The sequence below is a fragment of the Oculina patagonica genome, chromosome 3 (assembly GCF_052425735.1).
Source record: "Oculina patagonica isolate OP01 chromosome 3, crgOcupat, whole genome shotgun sequence".
Lineage (NCBI taxonomy): Eukaryota > Metazoa > Cnidaria > Anthozoa > Scleractinia > Oculinidae > Oculina > Oculina patagonica.
The window spans coordinates 14,105,810-14,130,417 of record NC_135760.1 but is presented as its reverse complement, the minus strand read 5'-3'; the positions used below and the strand labels follow the sequence as shown (position 1 = coordinate 14,130,417).

Here is a 24,608-nt window from a genome sequence, read left to right as displayed (position 1 = left end):
TGATGGCGCGACGAGCCTAAAAGAACGTCACGTAGGAGGCTGCTCCTTGATTGGATTTCTTAAAATACAAGATTGCACATATAAAGTAGAATTAGTTTGGATAAGAAGTGTTCATTAACGTTCATATTTTGCTGTTTTTAAACGTTTTTATTGGTATTTAATTTACATCTCTCTCGTTTGTACGAACTGGACGTCAGGTTCATCTCTATTCAGCGCTACTTTAGCTCAACCAAGAACAGAACGCAGTCATGTGACCAATAACTGACCAATACCTGAATGACACGTGTATAAATCGCACCATATTTAGATTTTAAAAAGACAAAAAATAAGCAGATAAACCTCTTCGAGATAAGAAAGACTAATAAACTCAAACTTCTACAACGAGCGAAGGCAACGTGCTATAAAAATAAATGAATTTTAAGAAAAAACAACTTGGACTGTCAATGTGAATGTCAAAACTGCGTTCTGTAAAGAAAAAACAAGCCAGACTGGAAACAGTTTTGGAATGCGACATTAGAGCGGTTTTCACTTGAGTGTCGAAAGAAATTCGCGTTTGGTTTGGATTTGCATTACTACGCTTGGTGATTGGTTTAAAAATCTCGCGCCACTTTCTTAGCCAATCAGAACTAAAACCAAAACCAATCGTGACTCGCACGTTTTCCCGCGCTTCGTGCCTGCGACCTGTAATTGCTTCGAGTTTTGATTGGCTCACTGGATTGTCTGTGTCCTTTGTGATTAGCCAGAATAAGTACTTTGCTTTTGGTTAGACGACACTCATTGAAAACTGCTCTATAGAGCAGTTAGTACATTTACAACAATATCTATTGACTCAAACATCTCTTTGCCAACAAATAGACAAAATAAGCTACCCGTACAAAGCGAATAACATTCTTAGTCAATCGCGTTTGGAATACAAAGACGTTACTCGTTAGAAAAACAATCTCACAAATTATATTTGCAGTAGTATCTAATCTAAGGATCTAGTGGTATCTAATAAATAAAGAAATTTATTGATTTAGAAATACATATTCTGTGTCTATTGTCCTTAGTTTCTTCGCTGCATGTAAGTTATAAATATTAACTAGTCTAGCTAGTTCTGATTCGTCACAATCGAACAACAAAATTCGATTCAACTTAAAAGGTTTTAATTTATGAACAAAATCAAGGAGTTATAATTAATATTGTTAATAATCATTCAAATTATTGGCACCTAGACTTCTGTGGATTACGGGCCTTAAATTTCAGCTCAATCACACGTAAACCAACCGTTGCATCTGCGCAAAACCTCCTAAGTCATTAGTATAATTCCATGGACATCTGTTCTCCCTAACGGCTTCATGTTTCGCGTCACGATAACTCCTCATTCACGAGTACCCCCGTTCCCATCTAGCGAGGAACAAAAATTAGAGGACTAACTTTAATAAGGTTGATTAACTTAACGACAAATTTATAATTGTCTGCATTTAGAGTTTGTGGCTTCCGGTACCAATTTACTCGCAGCTAGAGTTATTCAATTGGTTCCTAAATGTTAAGGGAATTTGCACTTCTGAAATCCTAGCAAGTACAAAACCTGAGCCAATCAGAGCTTTTCGAGCAAGAATCCCGAGCTTTTGATGAGTTGCGCAAAGTATAACACCATAATCTCCCTTGAAAGTATTATTTTTCCCTCAGAGCTGGTCATCGAAAGCCACAAAAACGTTTTAGCCATTTGAATGGCTTAAATATTTACTGAATTTAAACTAATAGTTGGGTTTCTCCCATTGTGGTATGGGGAAAAACTTCTGGGCATTAATTTTAAGAGGTTTTTGATCCTCAATACAGTCCCCACTCCATACGTATTTGACGTTACAAGTATTTGAACCAATACATTAATAATACAGTGAGCTATCCAGAGATAATACATTTACATCCTCCTCAAATTTTCTCTGCTCACAAATAACAATATATTCACGTAACATAATATTTTACGCTTCTTTTTCTTTCCTTTTTTCCTATTTACAGACAATTTAAACGAAGACAAATAATTATCACGTATATTTACTGCCATAGCTTAGGCGCACTTCCTCTAGGGAAATTCTCAATAATTTACAGCTCTAAGCTGGTTAAATATTTAAGTAATCAAGGCGACACTCTCTAACAGCCGCCTCGTAATAATTAATTTCACTGACAGTTAATTCTTCCAATACAGCAGTACTTTAACCGACTGTAAACCTGTTTTACTGGTTCTTGATTAGTTCTTGGACTTTCGCCACCAGGCCGCGCGCCACCTTTAGCGCCGTCTTCGCATCATGACGCTCAGCCATTTCTGAAAGTAACGTCAAAGTTATCAGTATCAACATAGAAATTCTCCTCACTGCTCTCCATACATTTCTTAAAGTACTAGTTGGGAGAATTTGATAATATGTCAAACAATTTCCCTTAGATCAGCGTCTTCATTCTCATTACCTTAATTCATTGATTATCTTTACACTGCTATATTAAGGAGATTTTAGATGTCATCCAGCCTAATCACTGGTATGGTTGAAAGAAGTGAAACGTGTATAAACTTATATCTGATCCTACCGTTGAAAAACTTGATGATGTCTGTGAAGTCCATTTTGTTGTCCAAAATGATATCTCTAAAAAACACAAGGAAGAAAAGCCATATTTACCACCAAAGTCAACAAAATTATTATTAGCTATTAGCGCAAGGAAGAAAGGGAAAACTAGCACGCAGAGGTCGCAGAGACTATCCAGGAAAACGATTTTTTGATTTTTACACAGCTAGACCAAATGTACACATCAATGTCGTAATCAATATAAATAATGCAAACTCAACGCACAATTTCGTACAAAATAATATTTGTAGACACAAAATCATTTATTTATTTTGTTAACTTATTTATTTTTTTACCTGTAAAACTGAAGCAGTGCGAGAGCGATAAACAGAACGAAGTGTTCTGAGGTACAGTGCCTTGCTGCCCAGATGGATTCCCACACCACAAACACGTCATCATAAAGTAGCTCTGCAGAGACAAGCAGGCAAAGAACAGGGTATTATGAACAGCTACAATACAGGGGAGAAACTTGTAAATTAACAAAGCTACTGTTCCATGAACTTGTTAAAACAATTGTGTCCTTGCTTGCCCTTTCTTGTTTCTTTATGTTAGTTTGTTTGTTTGTGTTTTTTTTTTTTATTTTTTTTTTTTTTTTTTTTTTTTTTTCTCCTCTCCCCTCCAAAACTAGCTAATTGCGGGAGGTGAAAGACATAAAAAAAATTTGCTAAATAAAGTTTTGTTGTTGTTGTTTTGTTTACCTGTGTTCTGTTTATAAAAAGTAAAATGAGATGCCTGGCAACCATGAAATCGTATAAAATTAACAGCAGATTCAGCCATTCGGCAGTCAATCACCACATACCTCTTTTAAAGTCAAGCAGAAACCATCTGTAGCAGAAATAGAAATGCGTTAGGTCGCCATTCTGCTGGAGATGCTCGAACATTTCCGGGTCGAGAATCTATAAAGAGATGAAAGAATAAGAGAACAAGCTCTTATATATGTTATTTTTTACGACAGAGATGTTAGCCGCGTCAGGTACTTCAAAGCATAATCCCTGAATTGTGCTCCTCTCTGACTCATTATACAAGTGCAAGAGCAGTTTTCAATTGAGTGTCGTAATACCAAAAGCAAAGTAATTACTCTGGCCAATCACAAAAGACATTGACAATGCAGTGAACCAATGAAAACGCAAAGCAAATATATGAAGCCTGCACGAAGCGCGGGAAAACGTGCGCGAGCGAAAGACGATTGGTTTTGGTTTTACTTCTGATTGGCTTTTGCGTTACTACGCGTAGTAACGCAAAACCAAATTAAAGGCAAACTACTTTCGACACCCAAGTAAAAACCGCTCTAACACAAATAACAATAATTAAACGTACTTGAATCAGTGATCTCATGTTTGCAAAATGGGTGTCCATAGCTCCGCCGTGCGGGAAGTTATTATTCATTCTTTGCATGAGATCCACGAAACAGCTGTAGGTTATCGCCTCTGGAAAGAAAATGGAAACAACATTCGAGTAAATGAAATGGGTAGAAATAATGTGTTAACAATAATATAGACTCATTTCTAAAACTGACGAATAAGTGTCCTGTCGATAAGGTGAAATCTGGGAGAATTAACTGGGAATCGGAAACTCCTCAAATTAAAAAAATAAATATATATAAATAGGAATTTGCAGTGGCATATCCACGTTGTGGCTCTTCACCCACTGTTCACTGATTCGAACTGGAATTAAGGAATGTTGTTTTTTTTGGAGGGAGGAAAAGCGGAGAGCCCAGAGAAATCCCTCGGAGCAACCACAAGAACCAACAACAAAATAAAACCACAACCTCAACTCCTCAAATGTTTCCAAAGGGGTTGCCCAAAGCGGTACTTGTTACGGCTGATACCCAGTAACAAAAAAAAAATTAAATTCCATTTTCAAACCACTTACCGTTATCAAAGATAACAAGCAGAGGCGCCACAAGGTCACACATCCCCTGAACATAACCAACATCCAGGGTCTTCCACACGTAACTGTGAGAACAAATAAAGCATAATCAAACTACATGAAGGTGACACTGAGAGGCCATCCAGCTAATGCTAGAACAGGCTCCCAAGTGGGGTAGGGTCAAACTTTTCGCCCCATCCCCGACCGCAGAACCTGTTCACAAGCTAGGCCATCCTTTCCTCTAATGTTATTAATAAAATTACCAATTTTTTTTTATCTCCTAACCCAAAGACACATTTCGATAAGACGATCAACTAGAAAATTCTAACTTTGCTACAGGGTTCAGGGGAACACCATAAAAGAATTATATTCATCCTCAGCCTGCCTCTGACATGTGATTTCTCTTGTTTTATTCTCTTAAGCCTCGAAGCGAAGTAAGAAGTTCAACTATATAGAAATATAGGCCAATTCAGAAGCGGAGCATTACCTACTAATGACGTTTCGTAGTTTGTCGAGGTTTTCGTGTGTAAAGTATGGATAGTTCCGGTCACATCTGAGCACATCTTTTTCGATTCGATGGAGATTTAAACCGAAGTCGTCAAGGAGTTCAGTCTATGAAAGAAAAAACCATCACAAGAGTTAGAAGGAGAATTGTATACTTTTCATCACAAGCAGAGGGGTTTTAACCCTTTTGTTGTGGTAACTTTCTAAAGAAACCTGTTGAGCTAAGGTCGAAGAAAAAATGTAACAACACCGTGTTTGGAATCATTAATAAGAGAAGCTACAACTGAAGGTTGAAGGCTTAAAGCAGCTGACATTTCGAGCGTGATCCCTTGATCTCCCTTACTTTGATACACTTAGTTGCATATTGTACAAGTTATTTAGTCAAACGCGACTAAGAGGCCAAAACGGAGATGTTACTGGGACATAAGATCTACAATCTAATCTTGCTTTATGTAGCACTATGAAAATTTAACTCTACCATGAAACTTTCCAATAAAGTCACTCACCGAGTACTGACACGAGGCCCTAGACCCAGTGCTTCCCTGGCTGCACTGTTTACAAAGGACTGGAACCTCACTGTCCTCTCCTTCGTGACGTGTCTGTTGTGATTCGTGTTCCCCAGTCCCCTCGCTGTATCTGGAATCGTGCCCATTGGGCACGTGACCTGCGCCATTTCCGTTCAGTTCCACAGAAGAATTAAATCTCTTACTACATCGCTGGCAAGTCCTCGCCATTGAGATCCACTTGCCGTTTTCTTCCCCGCAATCGCTACAACACCCACTCTCGGCGTCGTCGCCATTTTTGTTAGGAATAATAAGCTGCCCGTTCATTAACCTGGCCTTTGCATCTTCATCAAGTCCTTCGATCTCAGGTTCCTCGATACTAACTCTTTGACGATTGAAATTTTCGGATTTTTCCAGCCCGTTGCTGATCATTTCTAACTGTTCATAAACCTCATCTCTGCTGCCCGTGCTGCCCATTGAAATGCCGTCCATTTCATCTTTCTCCTGCTGACGGATGACGCTCTCCACGTCCTTCCACTCCTCCATAATGGAGCGAAACTCCTCGTTAGCAGCTTTGTCTGTAGCTTGTCTATCTCGCGGTGTACTCCCAAACTTGTAGTGTCCCAGTAAATACGGCCACACCTAAAGAACAAGGTGTAATATATCAAACACGAGAGACAATGTTTCATCTAGATATCCAAACACCGAGAAGAGAGTTGAAAATACGACGCGCAGCAGAGTATTTTTGACGAAAATCAAGGTGTTTGGATAGCCGATGAAACAATGTCTCGAGTGTTTGATATATATTCTCAATCGAAACAAAAACTACGAAGTAAACGAAGAAATAAAATCAATGCTAATTAAGACCGGGTATCCAAACCTCCTTCACGGTTATAATTTTCTTTGTTTCAACTTGATAAATTATAAAATAATTTGAGAAGCAAATTTAAAGGAGCTACGTCACGGAACACACAATTTAAAAAATTGGCATTAACCTTCGTCAGTCAAAACTATCCTTGTTTATTTTCGCGTTTTTTTCTGTTAGAAAACTATTATTTTGAGGTTTCCTTCAATTTCAAAGTAATCATTCAAATATCGTGGCACTGCTCCTTTAAACATTCTTACCCTTACTACCACTGAATAATAATAAAGTGTACAGTGTTGGTAAATCTTACCTCTTTTCTTATAGAGTGTTCTACTCCACCAAAGTAGACATACTTCTTTACGGTATCTTCGTCTTTGATCTGGAAACCAGTCAGTTTGAAGTGAGTTCAATAACTTTCAATATGATAATAAGAGATTAATGTACACCTATATTAACGCTGAAATTAGGGAACATTGCTATCTGAGTACAGTAACCACAACGGTTTAAGCTTGCCAGAAGCTCTTCTGAAACACAACATGACTGCTGGGTAATTTCTTTAGCCTACCTGTCCTTTGTGGTACATATTTCTCCACACATGTTCTGTGAGGCCCTGTGTGTAATCAACTCCGTTCTCTTCTGAAGTTATTTTGTTGTGATGAACCAGCCATAACAGGTGTGTTCTCACTGTTTTAAGGTGACGCACATATGACAGCCCTGTAAACACACAAACCCACAAGGTATTATAATTGAAGTTATGATAATTTGATTTCAACTTACAGGTTCATTGCTCAGGTAATAACGTTTTAGGAGCAAGAGACCCCTCCCCTCTCCACTCCGCAGCTGAGGACCTCCAAGCAGGTAACTGTCATGCAGCTCCAACTGAATACACCTTTACACACCCTAAGAACTCCAAACGTCTCAGGAGTGGCCGAATTTTTAAAATCAACTGCTTACGGTTGACATGATATCCTGACTAAAGGATTTAATCAATTAAAGACCAAAAACGATAACTTAAATCCACAGACTGTAGTTAACGTTCAGCCTATTGCTAACAGCAAATTCTGACAAAAAATTCAATCAATTTCCGACAGAATAAGATAACTAATCAACAGACTGTAATTAACAATTCCCAAAAAAAGAGGCCGAGGCTTGCTAAATTTATTCCAAGGACTTTGACTTTATATATTTTTAGTTTTCTTTTTAGATTACTTTTGCATTTATAGTAATAAGTTTAGTTAGTCTATTATTTAATGGCAGGTCCACACCAGCCTTATGGTTGCCTTACCAGACCTGCCTCAACAAAAAAATATGTATGAATGTATGTATGTGTAATGCACAAATCACGTTGTTTACGTACATCCATTAAAGGCTCGTAGAGTAATTTGTCGTCTCATGGTTTCACACGCGGTACTGAGGCATTCCCTGAAAAACCAAAGTAGCAAATATATTACATGTATCTCACCCAGACTACATATTAAGTTTTTTTTTGTTCCTGTAGAAGCAAGTGATTTTCACCACTTATGAACAACTTCAGTACAGTACCCATACCTCTGATTTTCAAAACCAGATGACCCTTGAAACGTCTGAAAAATTTTGCTAATCAATTTCATCACCCATCGTCACATATATGAGCATTTCCTAAAAAAGGAAACCCTGACGCTGCAGCCACGATCCTTCTCCCTCAACATACCCCCCACCCCTTCCCCCAATTCCCACCATACTCTATTTTCACCCCCCTACAGGTACATTATGTAACTGATAAGAAATGAACAAGATTTATATGCTTGTTCATAAAAGCTGATACAGGCTCTCTTCACTATTTTTGTGTTAGCACGATCACAGAAATGTCAGACCCTAAGATTGTTTAATGCAATAAATCTCAGTCGATAGTTTCTGGTAACTTATTTTATCACAGTGTAAGAAAAAAGGAAATAGCGTGACAAGTAGAAGAACTGTTGGGAGAGCGTGACAATCTGAAGAGGGGTGTGACCACAAAGCAATTGCTTCCAAGAGTGGTTGCTGGATCGACTAGTAAGAATAGATATCAATAATAGGAATCTGTTCAATGAATTTTTTTATAGCTTACATTGTATGGGGTGAAGACTGTTTTTGATTCCGTTTGAAGCTTGATTGTATTCTTGAACTTAGGTCCTGTCGTCTCCATGGCAACCCACCCTGCCTCTTGAAAGATTTTTGAGAAGACCATCGATCCATTTCCTTGGACACTACAATTTATTACAAATGAAAAATCAGCATTATGTGTATAAAATAACAACACAAATGCCACCAATAAGCCAGGTAAGAGACTGATAGGAAGACACACAAATTTATGTATAATCATATGCTACTTTCACCCCAGGGGGAGTACTCGAAGTATACATGACAGGGGGGGTCCGATGGAGCTTCATATTGCAAACCCAAAAAAATACAAAAGCCTGAAATTTTAGACCCAAAAAAATACCTGGCATAAGTTCAAATGAATATTTTTCTGATCCTCTGATCGCAACGAAAACCTGAAACGAAAAGTTCGCTCGGGGATAAGACCCAAAAAAATACGTGACAGATCCCTTACCCAAAAAAATACCGAGAGTGTAAATTTTCAACCCAAAAAAATACGTTGGACCCCCCCGTCATGTATACTTCGAGTACCCCCCCTGGGAATTTCACAGCCTATTGTAGCAAATAGTCATTACAAACTTTCCCATGCAACTCACTGTCAAGTGAATTTACCTGCACAGTTAAAATAAATTTGCTTTACAAGCTGCAAGCATTACTTTATTCTTTAAGAACAACTAGAAATTCCTTTTTTAAAAACAATTGAAATAATATCATCTTGATTTGGAAAAATCTAATTTACATTTACTTTCTACACACTAATTTACATATGCGATTTCTAAAACCGGTTTCGTCTAAGACCTCGAACTTACTGGGGTCCTGGCTCAGTTGTTCATGGTCTGGTGGGACAGGCAATTTGTGTGTAGAAAGTAAATGTAAATTAGATTTTTCCAAATCAAGATGATGTTTAGTAATACTTTCTTGGCTTCGACAAGCAAAATCGCTCAGAAATTGAAATAATACAATACACTAATTAAAAACTACATACCCACATCCTCTGGCTTAGTTGCAGAAACTAGTCTAAACACGTAATCTTGATTTGCATTATCCCCTTTAGAGAACGGCATCATTGGTAGGTTATCGCCTGAAGCTGGTCTCTTGAGGCGCGGCAGAGCAAGTCCTCTGGAGCGTGGGTTAAACAAAGGAGGGTCAAGTTCACCGTGAGGGTGGAGGCCATTCTCAAGGCAGTTTAAGAATGACAGTAAAGACCCTGTTGTTGGGAAGCGGATTGGTGGACGCTGGACTCCATCCTGTCCAATCAGAATAACCACTCCATACATGCCTGAAATTAACAACAGATATGTCAACAACTATTATTGTTAATAACCAAAAACACTCAAAAAGGGGGGAAGGAGGAGTGGGAGCAAAATAAAGCACAAAAACGAACAGCAAGCCGCTTGTCCAAACCTTATTCTAACTTACTTAATTCTTATGCGACTTTCACAATTTCAAAATAATCGCAAAATTTAAACACACAAAAATTAATACCATTATATCAAAACAATAAATATGTTAAATGTTTGGAACCGCACTATCAACCCTTGAAAATATCTTTCCATCTTGTTTTTCGACTAGCACCCCTCGTCTGATTACTGTTTTCTTCAGCTCATACATCGGCCAAAACCTCCAGTACAGTCATCAAAGTTTCCGTAACTTGCAGGCTTCTTGTAATAACATTGAGTCAGATCCTTGCATATTTCCAGTCATTTCATTAGTCTTTTACGACGGATCCATAAAATCGCGAATTTAATACACATTTGCTCTTATTTTTCTTGCAATCCTGAAAATTAATACCGTAATGATTTGATTTAGCGCCCGGGGTGCTTATTTACTTTTGGCACCTCGAGGGAGGGCGCTTATTCGAGACAGGGCGCTTATTCGGAACAGGGCGCTTATTTAATTTTTTGAGAAACAACCAAATGTATCTAACAATAAAAGAAACTGTAACAGTAAGAAATTGTTAAAAGTTCAGTTACTTTAAAAATAGTTGTTCATTTTAGCAGTAAATATATACATGAACTGTACGGTGAACGGTCAGGAGTTTATCTAGTTAAACGTTGACGTCAATGACTCCAGTGGGGCCAGTTATCCACATTAGGGGCGCTTATTAGAATAGGGGTCCTTATAAGAATGGGGGCGCTAATTAAAATGGGGGCGCTTATTGGAATAGGGGCGCTTATTTACAAAAACACATTCGAAGGGGGGCGCTTATTCGGAAGGGGGCGCTTATTGGAAGGAGGGCGCTAAATCGAATCATTACTTGTGAAATTCAACTCAAAATTTTTCTCAAGTTGAGATGAGGTGTGACAAATATAACAGCATTGGCAGTTGGTGATGTCTTGTGATTAAACTGTTATCATAATCACTATCTTACCATGCTGATGACAGTGAATATAGACAACATCATGTAAGTTGACTGTGAGAGCATAATCCCAAAACTGGCTCTTTTCTCTCTCACATGACCCACTCATCAACTTGTTAGGCGTCCATTTAAGAAGCATGCTCTCATTGCTTTTATGAAGTGACAGGTAACCTGCAATGGGGTGTTCATCATGCTATGGAAAAAGAATATGAAACATTAAAAAAATTGAACACTATCTACAGTAGAACACCACTGATTTGAACACCAATACTGAGGGTCCAAAAAAAGGCTTTTGCAATCCCTCATCCCGAAAACCTTTTTGGCTCTTTCCTGATCCTGCCTGCTTACAAAACAAGTGTGTCTTATAAATTAATGAGTTGACGTCTCAATTTTTCAGGCAAGTTTCACATCTAGAATTTCCACCATGGAGTGTTTATTTTATATCTTAAACCCTACTCAGGTGAATTGGCTTGATCCATACACCTGTTCCAACTCATGGAGACCTGCTCGGTCAGAAACATTTTGATGCACATAAAACATTGTGTGGTTCCAAAAAAATATCCCTACTCCCCCACAGAAGGGATTAGAAATTCCTGGGGGTGGGAGGGGTCTCAAAGGCCAAAAAACTGTAAGGAAATGTATGAAGTTTAATTTGAATTTCCAGAGGGGTGTGGGGTCTCAGGAAAAATTCCTTACATGTAGGAGATATGGATGATTTATGAAACTACACATTTAAAGGTGCATAAATTTTCTTACTGGCTCAAGGTACACATTATTCTTCCCATACAGTAGAGCAGCATGCGAGTTCTGATGAAGTGACTCAATATGTTCCCTTGCTAACAATGGTGCCACAGCCAAGTTTTCGTCATAGGAAGATTTTTTAGCTCCAAGCTGTGGTCGCTGAGGTGTTGTTGTGGTAGCAGGCGTCTGTTGAAACAAACCACTGTGAATTCTATGTCTCTGAACAAGTTCATCTGCCGTTGGATCAGACCAGTAACTATCAGGTGTCTTCATCTTTGAAAAATCCAAGGCACATGGGCCATCTATAGGAAACAAAGCAAAACACACATTGCTTACAATTAGTTTACCAAATAATATATAACTAGCGAGGAGCACATGTCACTGGTTTTACTAAATAATTTCAATCAAAAACTTTTTAAAGCCAGAGAAAATTAATTTTTATAGCAGATAACTGGTTTCAGTATGACATTTAAACTATGTGACTTCTTGAAAATTCATCTCAAGAGCAATTTACAGCTTCTAGAAAATTTACCTGAGATAAATGTTAATCATATTTTTAACATGCAAGATAATATAATCACAGTACAACTCAGTAGGATATCTAACATTTGTTTAGTCTGCAAATATTTGTCAAAAAAGAATATTTGAAATTCAAAGCTTGAATATGCATGATATATGTTGTGGTTTAAATAATTATTTATCTTTAGTTAAAAATGTTTCAAACCAGTTTGATTTTTATTTCCTTTTGTTTCCAATATTGATAATAAATATGAGACCATGAAAAGTAAAAATTAAGGTGGTTTCAAAAAATTTAAACCAAAGATAAATTTAAACCACAACATATATCTTTTTTCTGCTATCAATTTTACTTAAGGTTTCAAATAACATAATATTATATAGACCTATATATATCACTAGCCTAGAGGGAAACTTGATTCCTATTATTCTAAAAAAAGCTGATCTCCATAAGGTTATGAAAATAATTAAAATTTAAATAAAAATATCCAGACATTGAATTTTACCACATGCTCTCCTAGCATTTAAAAACATTGCAACGAAACATTTCACTATTACTAGTGTAAAATAATATTAATTCATAAGCTATAGGTTCTTGTGTTAAAAAATGGCTTACGAGTTTGCAAAGAAAACATATAAAAAAAGCTATGGAGCTTTAATACCAATACACGACAGCATTAAATCCTGCAGCTATTTACCCCCCCCCCCCACCCCTCCCTCCCCCACATATACGCCCCTCTGTCAACTAACAAAAAAAAAATAATAAAATTAGTCTTTTTGGTTAATTTGTTTCCTTTCCATGTACCTGGTGCTCAATGCTTATGGTACATAAAAAGGGGCCAGCCAACGAGTTTTAAGCTGAATTAGACAAGTAAAAAAAATTGTCTCATCTATATTTGTTTCATTTCATTTACACATTAAATAATAACAAAGATTATCTTACGGTTGATAAACAATGCAAAACTACTATTGGCATTGTTATGTGTCAAAAGTCATTCCCCAAAATGAAACATATATCGATACCTTCTCTTCAAAATTTTCAAACTGCAGTTTTTTAAAAAAGCTGTTTTTTGATATAATTGTTTCCTGTATAGAAAGATCATGAAATATTACAGTATAGTTTTCCATGTTTTACATAATGAAACAAAATATTTTGTTTTAGATTATTTTAGCAAAGGTACCTGGTTGCTGTGTGTGTGTGAAGAAAGACTTAGCTACATTCAGCAGCCAAAACAACAAACCACACAGCAATACAATGTTGTACATAGGACTACCAGTACTGTTGTTTGCATGCTTGCAACAGCCAAAGCCGTAAAATGTATCCACTTACCTAAAAGTTCAATAAATATTCTGCCATCAGCTGGGTCACTTAAAAGTGCTTCAGGCTCATAGAATTGACTGCAAAATATACAAATTACACAGTAAAATACTGTACAAATTTGAAGCATACAACATTGATTTTGCCCAATGCTCCTTATTCACTGTTGATTTCTAATGGGTTCTAGTTCCACAGTGCAGTTAAGCAGTGGGCAATTAAGGTGTTTTCAGTCAGTGGTTTTGTGTTTGTTAAAAGCTTTATAATTACATGCACATCATATTGAGAAAACCATTTGGTCAGTGCTTAATAGAAAAGTGATACTAGTTCCAAATAATCAGAGTTACATTATTTTTTAATTTTCCATAACAGTAAGTTAGTAATTGAAAGAGCAAGAAGTAAAAAATACATGTATGTAGCAATATGATTAAGTAAGAATACATGCAGGCATATGCATCAAAAGTAAGTCATTTTGAGCCTAATGGCTCCTAACTGCCTTTGCTTGACAACTGGTATCTTAGCATGAGGCAGCTGGCAGTAATAGGATTCTGCATTTAAAGCCCATTCTCAGATCAGGTTGGCGACTCTCCAGCACTCACTGTCAAGTTGCCCCAACAACTCACTGATACCCATTTACTATAATTCTGGGTTGAGAGAGGCACTGTTAGTGTTGCATTGTACATGTCTAGCCCAAGAAAAAAAAACAGACTCTGGCAGGGCTGTAACCGCAGGGGGGTACTCCCTATAATGGCCTATATAGGGAGGCTCCGTCTGAAAGGGGGACCTTTTTCATGCTTCAGGTATCTAAAAGGATGGGGATTTCACCAGTTTAGGTATATGAAAGGGTAGGGATATCAGTCATTTGGGTATTAAAAAGGGCCTTCAATTAAAATATTTCGAACAGACGCACCTTATGGCTGTATCAATTAAATTTGGCAGCAACACTTCCTGTTTTAGGCATATGCAGGTCTTTTTGGTAAATGAAAGGGGTACCTTTCTTCAGAAAAAGGTATACAGAAGGGGTGCCTTTTCTGTCAAAATGGTATATAAAAGGGAAGGGGGTTGGACCTCAGGGCAGAGCCTTCCTTCTTTTTTGAGTAGCCTCCAGGGCTGTAACCTCAGGACTGCTACAAGTCCGATGCACTAACCATTAGGCCACTGTCCTCACATGAATATGTTGCATGGTTCAATTTTACCTTCAAGGTGAAATTGTTTTTCATTTTAAGTCATATAATGTCATACACCAAAACAAGGGAAAATTCAAATAAAAATTGTACCAAGGGTAAAATGAACCACAACAAAAACATACATGTACAGTGTTAGAGAAGCAATAATACTTGTACCAACGACCAAGTATGCATTAAGAGACACGGTGACCTAATGGTTCTAAAGTGCGCCGGACTCCGAATCAAGCGGTCTGGGTTCGAGCCCTGGAAGGGGCACTGCCTTGTGTTCTTAGGCAAGACACTTTACAAGTCACCTGTGGCACCTGGGCACTGCTAAAGCACAGCTCTGCTCCACCCAGGTGTATAAATGGGTACCAGCAAATTTTCTGCTGGGGGGTAACCCTGCAATGGACTAGCATCCCATCCAGGGGGGAGTAGCAATACTCCTAGCTGCTTAATGTTTCAAAAACTGAGATAAGCTCCGGCCTGATGAGCCACTTGGCTCAACACCAGGCTTTACCCTTACAACTGTAAGTATGCAGTTTTATTATTGAAATCCTCTAACCTTGCATTATTTTGAAGATCCTCCACAATCTTGCTTAGGAGCTTTTCTAACAGAGCTATTCTGATCCACAGAAACTTGCCACAGTGTCCAGTTATGTTATAGCCATTAACCTTTTTATTACTGCTGTTCAGAGCTGCAGAGAAGTTAAATTTCATCTTAAGTAGTGGACTTTCAGCAGGCCCTGATAAAATCAAAATAATAAAAACTGCCAATATTAATATTAGAATACATTTTGCAAACTATCTCAATCTTGTTACCTATGACCAGTGCAGGATGAACATCCCAATAGTTATACCTGACAGAAGTGAATGTAAATTTTGGTCATTTTATTTGCTTGGGCAGACTCCATTGTGATGTAAAAAAACTTACTGATTATAGTTTTGTAAAAACATTTGCTGTGCTGTAATTTAATAATTAAAAGTACTTCTAAATAAGCAACGACACATTTTTGACGGGGACAACATGCATTGGCATCATCAGTTAGCAAATTTATTGGCAGCACTGGAAGATCATTGGCCACATCCTCAGAATAAATGCCAACCAACAACCCAAGACGGCATTAACCTGTGCTCCTGAGGGAAGGAGAAGAGGTGGCAGACCGAGAGAGACCTGGGCCGGGTTGTTCGAAAGCCGATTAACACTAACCCAGGATTAAAAGTTTATCGAGGGTTTAATTTCTCGTGGATAAAAGTGTTTTTATTGCTTATGTTTTGGGGAGCTTAAGATAAGTCGATGTCAAAAATGGATGACAGAAAATATAAACAGAAAACCTCAATGAGAAGTTAAAAAACTGAAATCAAACTTCACGCTAATCCTGGATTAGCTTAATGGTGCTTTGAACAACCCGGCCCTGGTGTAGAACCACAGAAAAAGAAAGGGCAGTCTTGGGTTTTAAATCGTGGAGCAAAGTCTAACACCTAGAATTACCTGGCGATGTGTTCCTGCTGCCATCCTTGTTTGCTTCATCTTCTCCTGAGAGTTTTTTAACCAGTTCTGCAGCAGGTTCTGATAATCTCGTGAGTTTCAACAGAACAGACTGTGTATCCTGAGCAGGAAGAAGACCACCAGCTCTTTTCTTCAAGCCATGTGCAATACCAGCCTCCACAGCCCCTGAAAAAAGGTACAGCGCGATAAATATTATGAGATGCCAGTATTTGATTACAAGAAAAATCTAGCTGGTCTTATTGAGAAGATATTCACTATGTGGGATCAAATGTCTGTTTATCTTAAATTATTCCGAGCAATGTTTTCTCGACCAGTGATGAAATAGTTAATTGCTAGAAGTTCTCAGGAGGAATAACACAGAATCAAGTGATAAACGGAAAAAGAATTTTCAAAGCTGCTTTTGAGGAACAGTATGGTTACATGTAACTACTGAAGCTGGCAGTGCATGAAAAAAAAATGTGTGGTTCCAGAAAATGTCCATACTCCCCCCACAGAAGGGATTAGAAATTCCTGGGGGTGGGAGGGGGCTCAAAGGCCAAAAAACTTTAAGGAAATGTATGAGGCTCAATTTGAAATTCCAGAGGGGTGGGGGTGTCTTCACAAAAATCCCTTCCGTGGGAGAAGTATGGATAATTTATGGAACTGCACAATGAGATAAATTTCCTTTCATATGGCAAAAACTTAAATGAGTATAAACCTGGCATTGTTTGGTTATATTACAAAAGGCTATCAACATTACTGGAGCTGCAGGGTGTGGAATACACCTGGGAAAGGATTAAGATGGTTTCCGCCCAACATTCGAGCAATACAGGCAAAAATAAAGTTACCAAAAAGACCTCTTAACATGGTAGCAGTTTAAGTACAGCTAACAAAATCCTGCCAAAACTTTAGCACTCAAGCTGACCCCGCGAGAGAAAAATGGATTTGAAATTGACAATATTTCAGTTAAAACGGACGTATTACGCCAGTTCAAAACAAAATGGCGCGCGTTTTAAACATATTTACGAGGTTCGACTTTAATTTTCTCGAGAATGATTTCGAATTTAATTACAGGGCCACTAAGACAAATCAATTTCGATAAGATCTTTTAAATAGTATACAAAATGTTGCCGTGCTATGAGTACATGTAGATTTTTGGTACTTAATTTTTGCACTCATTGCTCAAACTTTCAGCGGAATCCGTCTTAAACGAGCAAAGCAAAGAAACTGGGGGAGAGGGGGTACTCCCTACACTGTACTATATGGGGAGGCTCTGCCCAAAAGTGGTATCTTTTTCAGGCTGTAGGTAAAAAAAAAGGGTGGGGATTTCATGAGTTGAAGTGTTCAAAAGGGTAGGGGAAACTGTCATTTAGGTATAGGTGGTTTTCTCTGTCACGCCACTGTCACGCCACTGTCACGCCGCGAAAAAAAAAATTCAAAACTGTTGAGTCAAAAAACTCAAGAATATTACAGTAGATGTAGAAAACTACTATAAAAACAACTTGTCCAAGTCTCAGGTTTGTACGATATTCCGTACTCGAGTTATCCATCAAAATGTTTCACGCAAATTTAGAGAGCACAGTATGGAATCGCCATAGGATATATATTAAGGACGTCTAATAGCCAGTGAAGGATAAAAATTCAGGGGTGTTGCGATCCTGGGTTTTAGAATTTTGATGACGTCACGCGAAAACCAAGAATTAAAATGGACCTTTTAAAATATCTCAAATAGACCCACTGAACATTTGATTCATATAAGTATTTTAAGGGGTTATTCAAGTGAAAAAATTAAAAGAAGTGCAGTATCCCTTCTGTAGGTATATGTGCAAGGGGTACAATTATTTTCTATGGTAGGTATACAAAAGGGTTACCTTCTTGTCAAAAATGGAATTTAAGTACCCCCACCCCACCCCCCTTGGACAAAGAACTGTTTAGCATTAAAGATTGACAGTTTTTGCTCTCTATGGAGGGAAAGGATACCAGCACGTAAAGGTAATAAGGACAATAATTGAGTCAGCTTGCATCTTTTTATTACTGAGATTTGAGAACTTTGTGTTTTTTGTAATATAAAGCATCAGTGTCTTAAGCCAAAAGTAAAATACAACATTCCTAAATTTACACATCACTGACTGACACTCACATGGCTACAAGGCAAAAAATTTACCTTCGCTGCTCCTTTGCATAAATTTGGGTCAGAAAGAACCAGCAGACTTAACAAAATTATACAAAAACATAAGCACTGCTAATAATAGAAATAATAATTAACTTCTTTCTTTATTTAAATATCCATTATTTTATCTTTTATCCATCTGTAAAAGCTGGCGATCGATGAACAACCAGAAATTAATCCCTTAACCTTTCCATATGAAAAATACCTCACCCTTAAGCATAACCCAGAAATAAAATGCATGAAAATAATTTTAAAATTATCATACCATGTCTGACATGTCAAAGACTTGTATAAATACTGGATATCAGCACAGCACAAATAAACCCCCCAAAAATACATGAGTTGCATGATGATCAAGTGATGTTTCAAAAAACTTGATATAATATAATTGTCAGCTGTTAATCATTTTTTTAGCAATAAGTGATATTTGCGAAAAAAAATTAACATTCGCTTGCGTGCCAAAAAGTGCAGCGAGAAATAGCAATTTGTGTAAATAAAGTTGCAGTCTGAAAATGGAAATAATAAGACTAATTTTTACAACTCAAACCTTGCAGAAAATTTTATTGGTCATTTTTAGGCCACAAAATTCATCTGCCAGAAGAAATTTTTTTTAAAATACTGCATTCAATACTCGCGAGATATTTCAAAATTGCGAAATGACAAAATTCTGCATAAATTATAGATGCTGTATGATTAATCGCACGATACTAATAATTTTATTAGGAAATAGCAATTTTATATCAGAAACAAAAGAATTGTTTTACAATTTCAAACAGAAGACATAAAGTAAAATTAATTTGAAATTGTTGGCTCGATGCGTAAATTTCACGGCGAATAATACAAGGCTTAAATTTAATATTTGATAAAATATTGAATCGGCAGTCGGCTTGCATGTGAAAATCTTGGATTTAAATGTCTAGCATGGATTAGCGATTTGCATGGGCTTCAAAGCTATTTTTTATACATTTTACGCTTAATCCGCAATGTGATCTTTAGAGAAGCCCCGTCAAAACAGGTCAAAAACACCAGGCTAGTTTATTTGTTTTGATCTTTGTGTATACACTAGTTGCAAAGAGCTGATCAGATCAGAGCGCGAGTAGCACGCACCATTCGGCATAATTCGCACTTCCGTAGCTAGCAGTAAGACAGACATAACAGTAAATTCTGAATATGAACGAGCAAGATTCCAATTTAACAATATGGGTCACCACAACAGCCTCCAATATAAAAGGACGATTCACTCCCTTGGAATTAAGATTTGCTTCCGCTTTCAAAGCCTGTTTTTTCCCGAACATTCGTAGCTCGAACGCGATCGCTGGAAATGTTTGATATAAGTTATATCCAATCAAAATACATTTCAGAAAAGGACCTCCAAAGCAACCAAGTTTATGATCGGAAAATTACGGCGTGAGGGCAAAACAGTATTAGAAACAAAGAAAATTATTCTTACCGCAAAGGGAGGTTATACTTGAGCTGTCTGCATGGATAAACTTGCGAGTGACAGCTTCTTCCATTAGCTGTTTGACCTGGGAATCGACAACCAGATGAATTAAAACATTGCACTGCTTTCAATTCAACCTAGCATCGTCTAGGAAACATAAAAATACGCTTTCTCGAAGTTCTGGGCTATCAGAAAGAACAATAATAACCCTACAAATATACCAGCAAAGGTGCAAGAAACCTTGACGAAAAAAATCAACTCGCGATCGCTCGACGTTTTAATCTTACGAGCGACGAGAAATATTCCTGTTACCTCTTTCTTGAGGTTTTCCAGTAATTTCTTTCGCACCTCCGCATCTGAAAACCAAGAAAAGTCATGTAAATGTTAGTTTGCCTCTTTTCCCATAGAAAAATCCTCAAACGTGCCAAAATACAACAGTTCTTCGCTGAATTTTACCTTTCGAGGGAGCCATTTTGGCCTTCCCGACCAAACTCAGCTTTGCATGAATATTCAATAACGCTCGACCAATCACAGTGCGAGGCTAAACAGAATATAATTATTCGTACAGCAGGTCCGTAAATTTTTTGATTTTTGCGAAATTTCTATTGGTCAGAACGTGAGTAATTTTTCCCCGTGTTCTCATTACATTTATTTGGTTTTATGTGTTTGTTTTGCCTTTGCCTACACTTTTCCCCGTGAACATCTGTCAGAGGCCGACAACGACTTCGTCACCGATAACAAAATGCTGTTCATTCAGCTTTCCCAGAAATAAAAATATGATCTTGGAAATCACTGTGAAATGAAGATTGGCAATTACTGAAAATAAATTTCCTTTACGGGGTAACTCAGTAACACGGTAAATTACCGTTGCTTTGAATAAATCGCCATTTTCGGATTAAACACTGACATTGCAAACTCTGGCGAAATTTGATCCGTGAAATGGTTGCCATTTCTCAGCGACAAAATTGAAAAACCGATTTTTCTACAAATTATCTAACAAGGGAAATTCGTCAAATATCTCACGGAGGAGCTGATCGCTGGATCGAAATAGAACCATTTGCAGAAGAAAAATTTAAATGAACAAGAATAATTTACTCCAAGAATATAATTAACTGTGTAATGTCGACGAATATAAAAATGTTTTCCTTTGTACTCAAATGTAATTTTAATGCGACTTTAAAAGCTTCGCCGGTTATGAAGAAAAACGCGCACAAGCGTATAGTGATAACACTTGACTGAAATGCAGACAAAATACTTTGTTTGTGTCAATTTATAACATTATGCTTCCAACGCCGACTCTACCTTCCAGTTGATATGGCGAACTTTGCGTTGATTCCAAACATTCGGTCAATTTAAGTGATCGATCTTGCAATAGACAATATAATTTTAACTGACTTTTAATGGGCCGTTTATTTTTTCTATGAAACTGGCAAACTCGATTGACGGAGAAGGAATGCATTAAAGAGCGTGTAACTTGCACCAGATTTACGGCTGCAATTTTGAGTGTCTATTTATTTGGAAAAAGATCAAGTCCAGTTTTGAAAAATATTTGCATGCGGGGGCGAGATAATGACTGAGATAAGAATTCCTTGAGGGGGTTCCACCAATTCAAGTCTATTTGCTATTGAAAATTAGCATTTCAAAGTAGGAATTCGGCAAGTGGGCCGATAAGTTCTTAAACTGAGTAGTTGCATGCTAGAAATGAGCCCAACAGAAAACAAAAGCAGTTTCTCGCCATCGAGTCTCCAGTAGCTCAGTGGTTAGAGCATTCGTTCTACAACACGGTGCTCAGAATTTTTTCTGAGTTTCCTTATGGTCAATTCGTTGTACAATAATTTCTACTTGTTATCTACTTCTTTCTATCAGCAGAAAGCAGAATTTGTGTCAATAATCCAGGACGCGGGCTCTGGGAACGAGAATGACCATTTGTTGGCTACCTCCAGTCATTAACGATCAATCACTGAATGAGTCACCTGCGTCACTGCACTCACGGACAGAGCATTTTTTGATAACAATGGCCAATTTTTTCAAGCTTGTTGTTCTGTCTTCCCCAGTCGTAAATTTCCTTGTTTATTTCAATTTTATTACTACTTCTTTGCGATATTTTTCTACCCGTCAGTTACTATTATTTTGAGGTGTTTCAGTTCAGTTTCTGAAAGAACTTCTTGCCTTTGGATATCTAGAAAAAAAATCCCGCGTGCATGGCTTCTTAAAAAAAAAGGGCGATATGAGAACCAACCTTAAGAGCATCGCAGTCCCTTTTTGTCAGGATTCGAGTTAAGGCGGGGGACACAGAATGGAATATTAAGAGATTCAAAGAATAACTAGAAGAAAGAAAATTATTTTTGGAACACCACCAGACAGTTGACCCCCTACGCAAGGGGGGAGGAAGACGCGGCGAGGGAGGAGGGCCGCGTTTCGATATCTCTAAATACCGAGAGATGGAACAGGCTATAGCACTCCAGGTTGTCAGGAGACTGTTTTCGTGTCGATCTTCAAATTTTTAATTTCAAATTCTAATTATAAAACTACATTAAATCGTCAATATTTCTTACAAATCCGTTGACAAAAACAGTTTCCTCCGAATCATTCCCAAAAACCACCCCAAAATTTACAAAACACCCAAAAACACAGATTTATGAGATGAGCAGAGAGGTTTTACATTGCTTGAAATATGAACGAGATATTGCCAGTAAACCCATGTTAAACAGCACAAAAATGGCATTCGCACAGTCCTGTTTTTCAGAGTGTCGTGGGAGGAGCAGAGATATGCTGTTATTATGCCCTGTACACTCTGATCAATAAGAATTAATTCTTTCTTCCTTAGAAACGAACACGGATGACTTCCGACAGATTTTGAAAAAGATTTTGCTTTGACAACTGAAGGCAGTAGTTCAACAATTGCAATGCTAAAAATTCTGCAGAAATTCAGTCTACATAAGGTAACAAAGATTTTTTGTCACAGGAATCAAATGGGGTATATGTGTACATGTGTTTAAAGTCTATGCTTGACCTATTTGACAGCGAGGCTTAGCCTTAGGGACTGAAATGTACAGTGGATCGAAAATATATATATTTTCCGTAATGCTTCTTCCGATAGTTTCCTTTGGTTAAGTCACTACCTTGAACATGAACCGGCTTATTAATTGCTCTCAAGCAGAACCAGAATTCTGGCTGATTTATAAACACATCGACATACATGGAATTCATCTAAGGCTCATCACTGAATCATTCCTCTCTACCCCTGACGAGTTGGGCTAGAGTGCTCTAGTGGGGGAGGGTTGTTGTTTAGGCACCTATTTCCCAATAATTTTCTAAGTCATAATATACCTGGATCGTCTACTTCCATCTTTTCCTATTCGTGTGCTATCTCTTCTTCTGACATTCTTTGGGTCTATAAACTGGAATAGCAGAGCGTTCATCGTGTACGGCGTACAGAGCTAGCTTATTTCTTGGACACTTTATAGTGATGGCGATTTTACACCTTTTGTGATGATCACTTAGCCAAAAATTGTTAGCTAAAGTTTCCTGAAGACATACAAAGGTCCGATACAAAGGAATCTGTAAGGTATCTGCTTGAATTGAGGTAACTCCTCGATATAAAGCCATTGCTATAAAGTCACAAATGCCATGTATGTGACGCGATGGGTAGACTGAAACCTCCGCTTGTCAAGAACGCTTATAATGACACAATAACTTTTACTTCCCACGTGTATCTTATCTCCGTTCGTCCATTGCTTAGGTAGCTTCTGTTTTTCTACTGGAAGGCTTTGTACTGACGTGTACGAGCTGAAAAAGTTTGGATAAAGCGTGCGTCGCTGGGGTTATTTTGCGCTTCCGTTCCAGACTTTAAATAATTTATTCAGTTTACGGTTAACAAGAAGCCGAGATATCAAAGGCTTCTGGTACCAGCAAGTTCAAAATATTTGTATTTTGTATTATTTGGAACAAGCTTATTAAGCTTGAAACCACTGAAAGGATATTAAAAACGTTTTGAATTTGGTCTAAGTGGGCTTCACACTAGGGTGCGGGGAATTTCGAGTAAGGATTTACCTGTGCATTTTTTTAGCGTTTTTCCCTATTGTTTTAATTTGTATTGTGCATAAACACAGCATACAACCTTGGTTGTTTATAGTAATTCCTTTTTTTTCAAAGAAAAGAGAAAAAATAAAAAAGCACAGAAAATCGAGTAATAAAAATAACAATAATGACAACAAATGTTATTGTAAGCGAATTCGGAATTCCAAAAAAAAAACACGTGCGTGCGTCAGGATAAAATTCAATATCATGACGAAATTGAATAAAGATAATGATTCATGATTTTTCCTTTCTTTCAATTTTACTGAATATTCGCTTTTTTTTCCCGCGCACACGTGTGTTTTCAGACCTCCGATATCGCCAGCCTCGTCCCCAGTCGTCTCCGGCGAGTTTGGATGTGACACCCGCCAAGCTTGTCGGGAGGTTCGCTATCGCGCTCGGTTCCAGGCCTCCTCCGCTCACCCGCACAGTGCGGATTGTAGAAAAAGGGAAAACAAAGAACTTTTCTGCCCAAAATCAAGGGATATGGGAACTAATCCCTCTCCTTCGCAGAGGCTCCTTCAGTGGGGGAAGGCGAAAAACACGAAAAATGATAAAAAGGGGGAGCGCGGGGGACGACGGGGAAGGCGAAGCGGCGGGAGCCTTTCCTTTTCCCTTCCCAGTGTCCCCCGCGCGCTTTCGTTGCCATTCTCTCCAGGCTCCGCGCGCTTACTTTTTACCTGTCCCATATCCCAGCCCGCACTAAAAAATAAGAGGCTAGGCCTCTGCGGAGGAGAGAGGGAACTTATTTAAATCAAAGAATAGCCCATGTACAGTGAAGAAGTCAATGTAATAGTCCCTTTTATTATAAACAAAACAGATTGCGAGATTAAAACATTTAACCCTTATTAGCATGTTGCGCTAAGTAGCGAACGATG

The 24,608-nt window shown here is 37.9% G+C and overlaps 1 protein-coding gene across 1 annotated transcript; it reads right to left on the bottom strand.

Annotated features, from left to right (window-relative positions):
• Nucleotides 1–134: 134 nt before the first annotated feature.
• On the bottom strand, nucleotides 135–23,480 carry LOC144646736 (small G protein signaling modulator 2-like). Its single transcript, XM_078506419.1, is given in 22 exon segments — nucleotides 135–2,305; nucleotides 2,563–2,618; nucleotides 2,894–3,005; nucleotides 3,397–3,493; nucleotides 3,915–4,024; nucleotides 4,470–4,552; nucleotides 4,954–5,078; nucleotides 5,477–6,115; nucleotides 6,649–6,717; nucleotides 6,904–7,052; nucleotides 7,696–7,760; nucleotides 8,425–8,563; nucleotides 9,442–9,735; nucleotides 10,828–11,008; nucleotides 11,572–11,858; nucleotides 13,403–13,470; nucleotides 15,119–15,299; nucleotides 16,046–16,228; nucleotides 19,663–19,738; nucleotides 19,966–20,009; nucleotides 22,984–23,005; nucleotides 23,007–23,480. Coding segments are annotated over 22 exon segments (3,138 nt in total). The 5' UTR covers nucleotides 23,076–23,480; the 3' UTR covers nucleotides 135–2,216.
• Nucleotides 23,481–24,608: the final 1,128 nt, after the last annotated feature.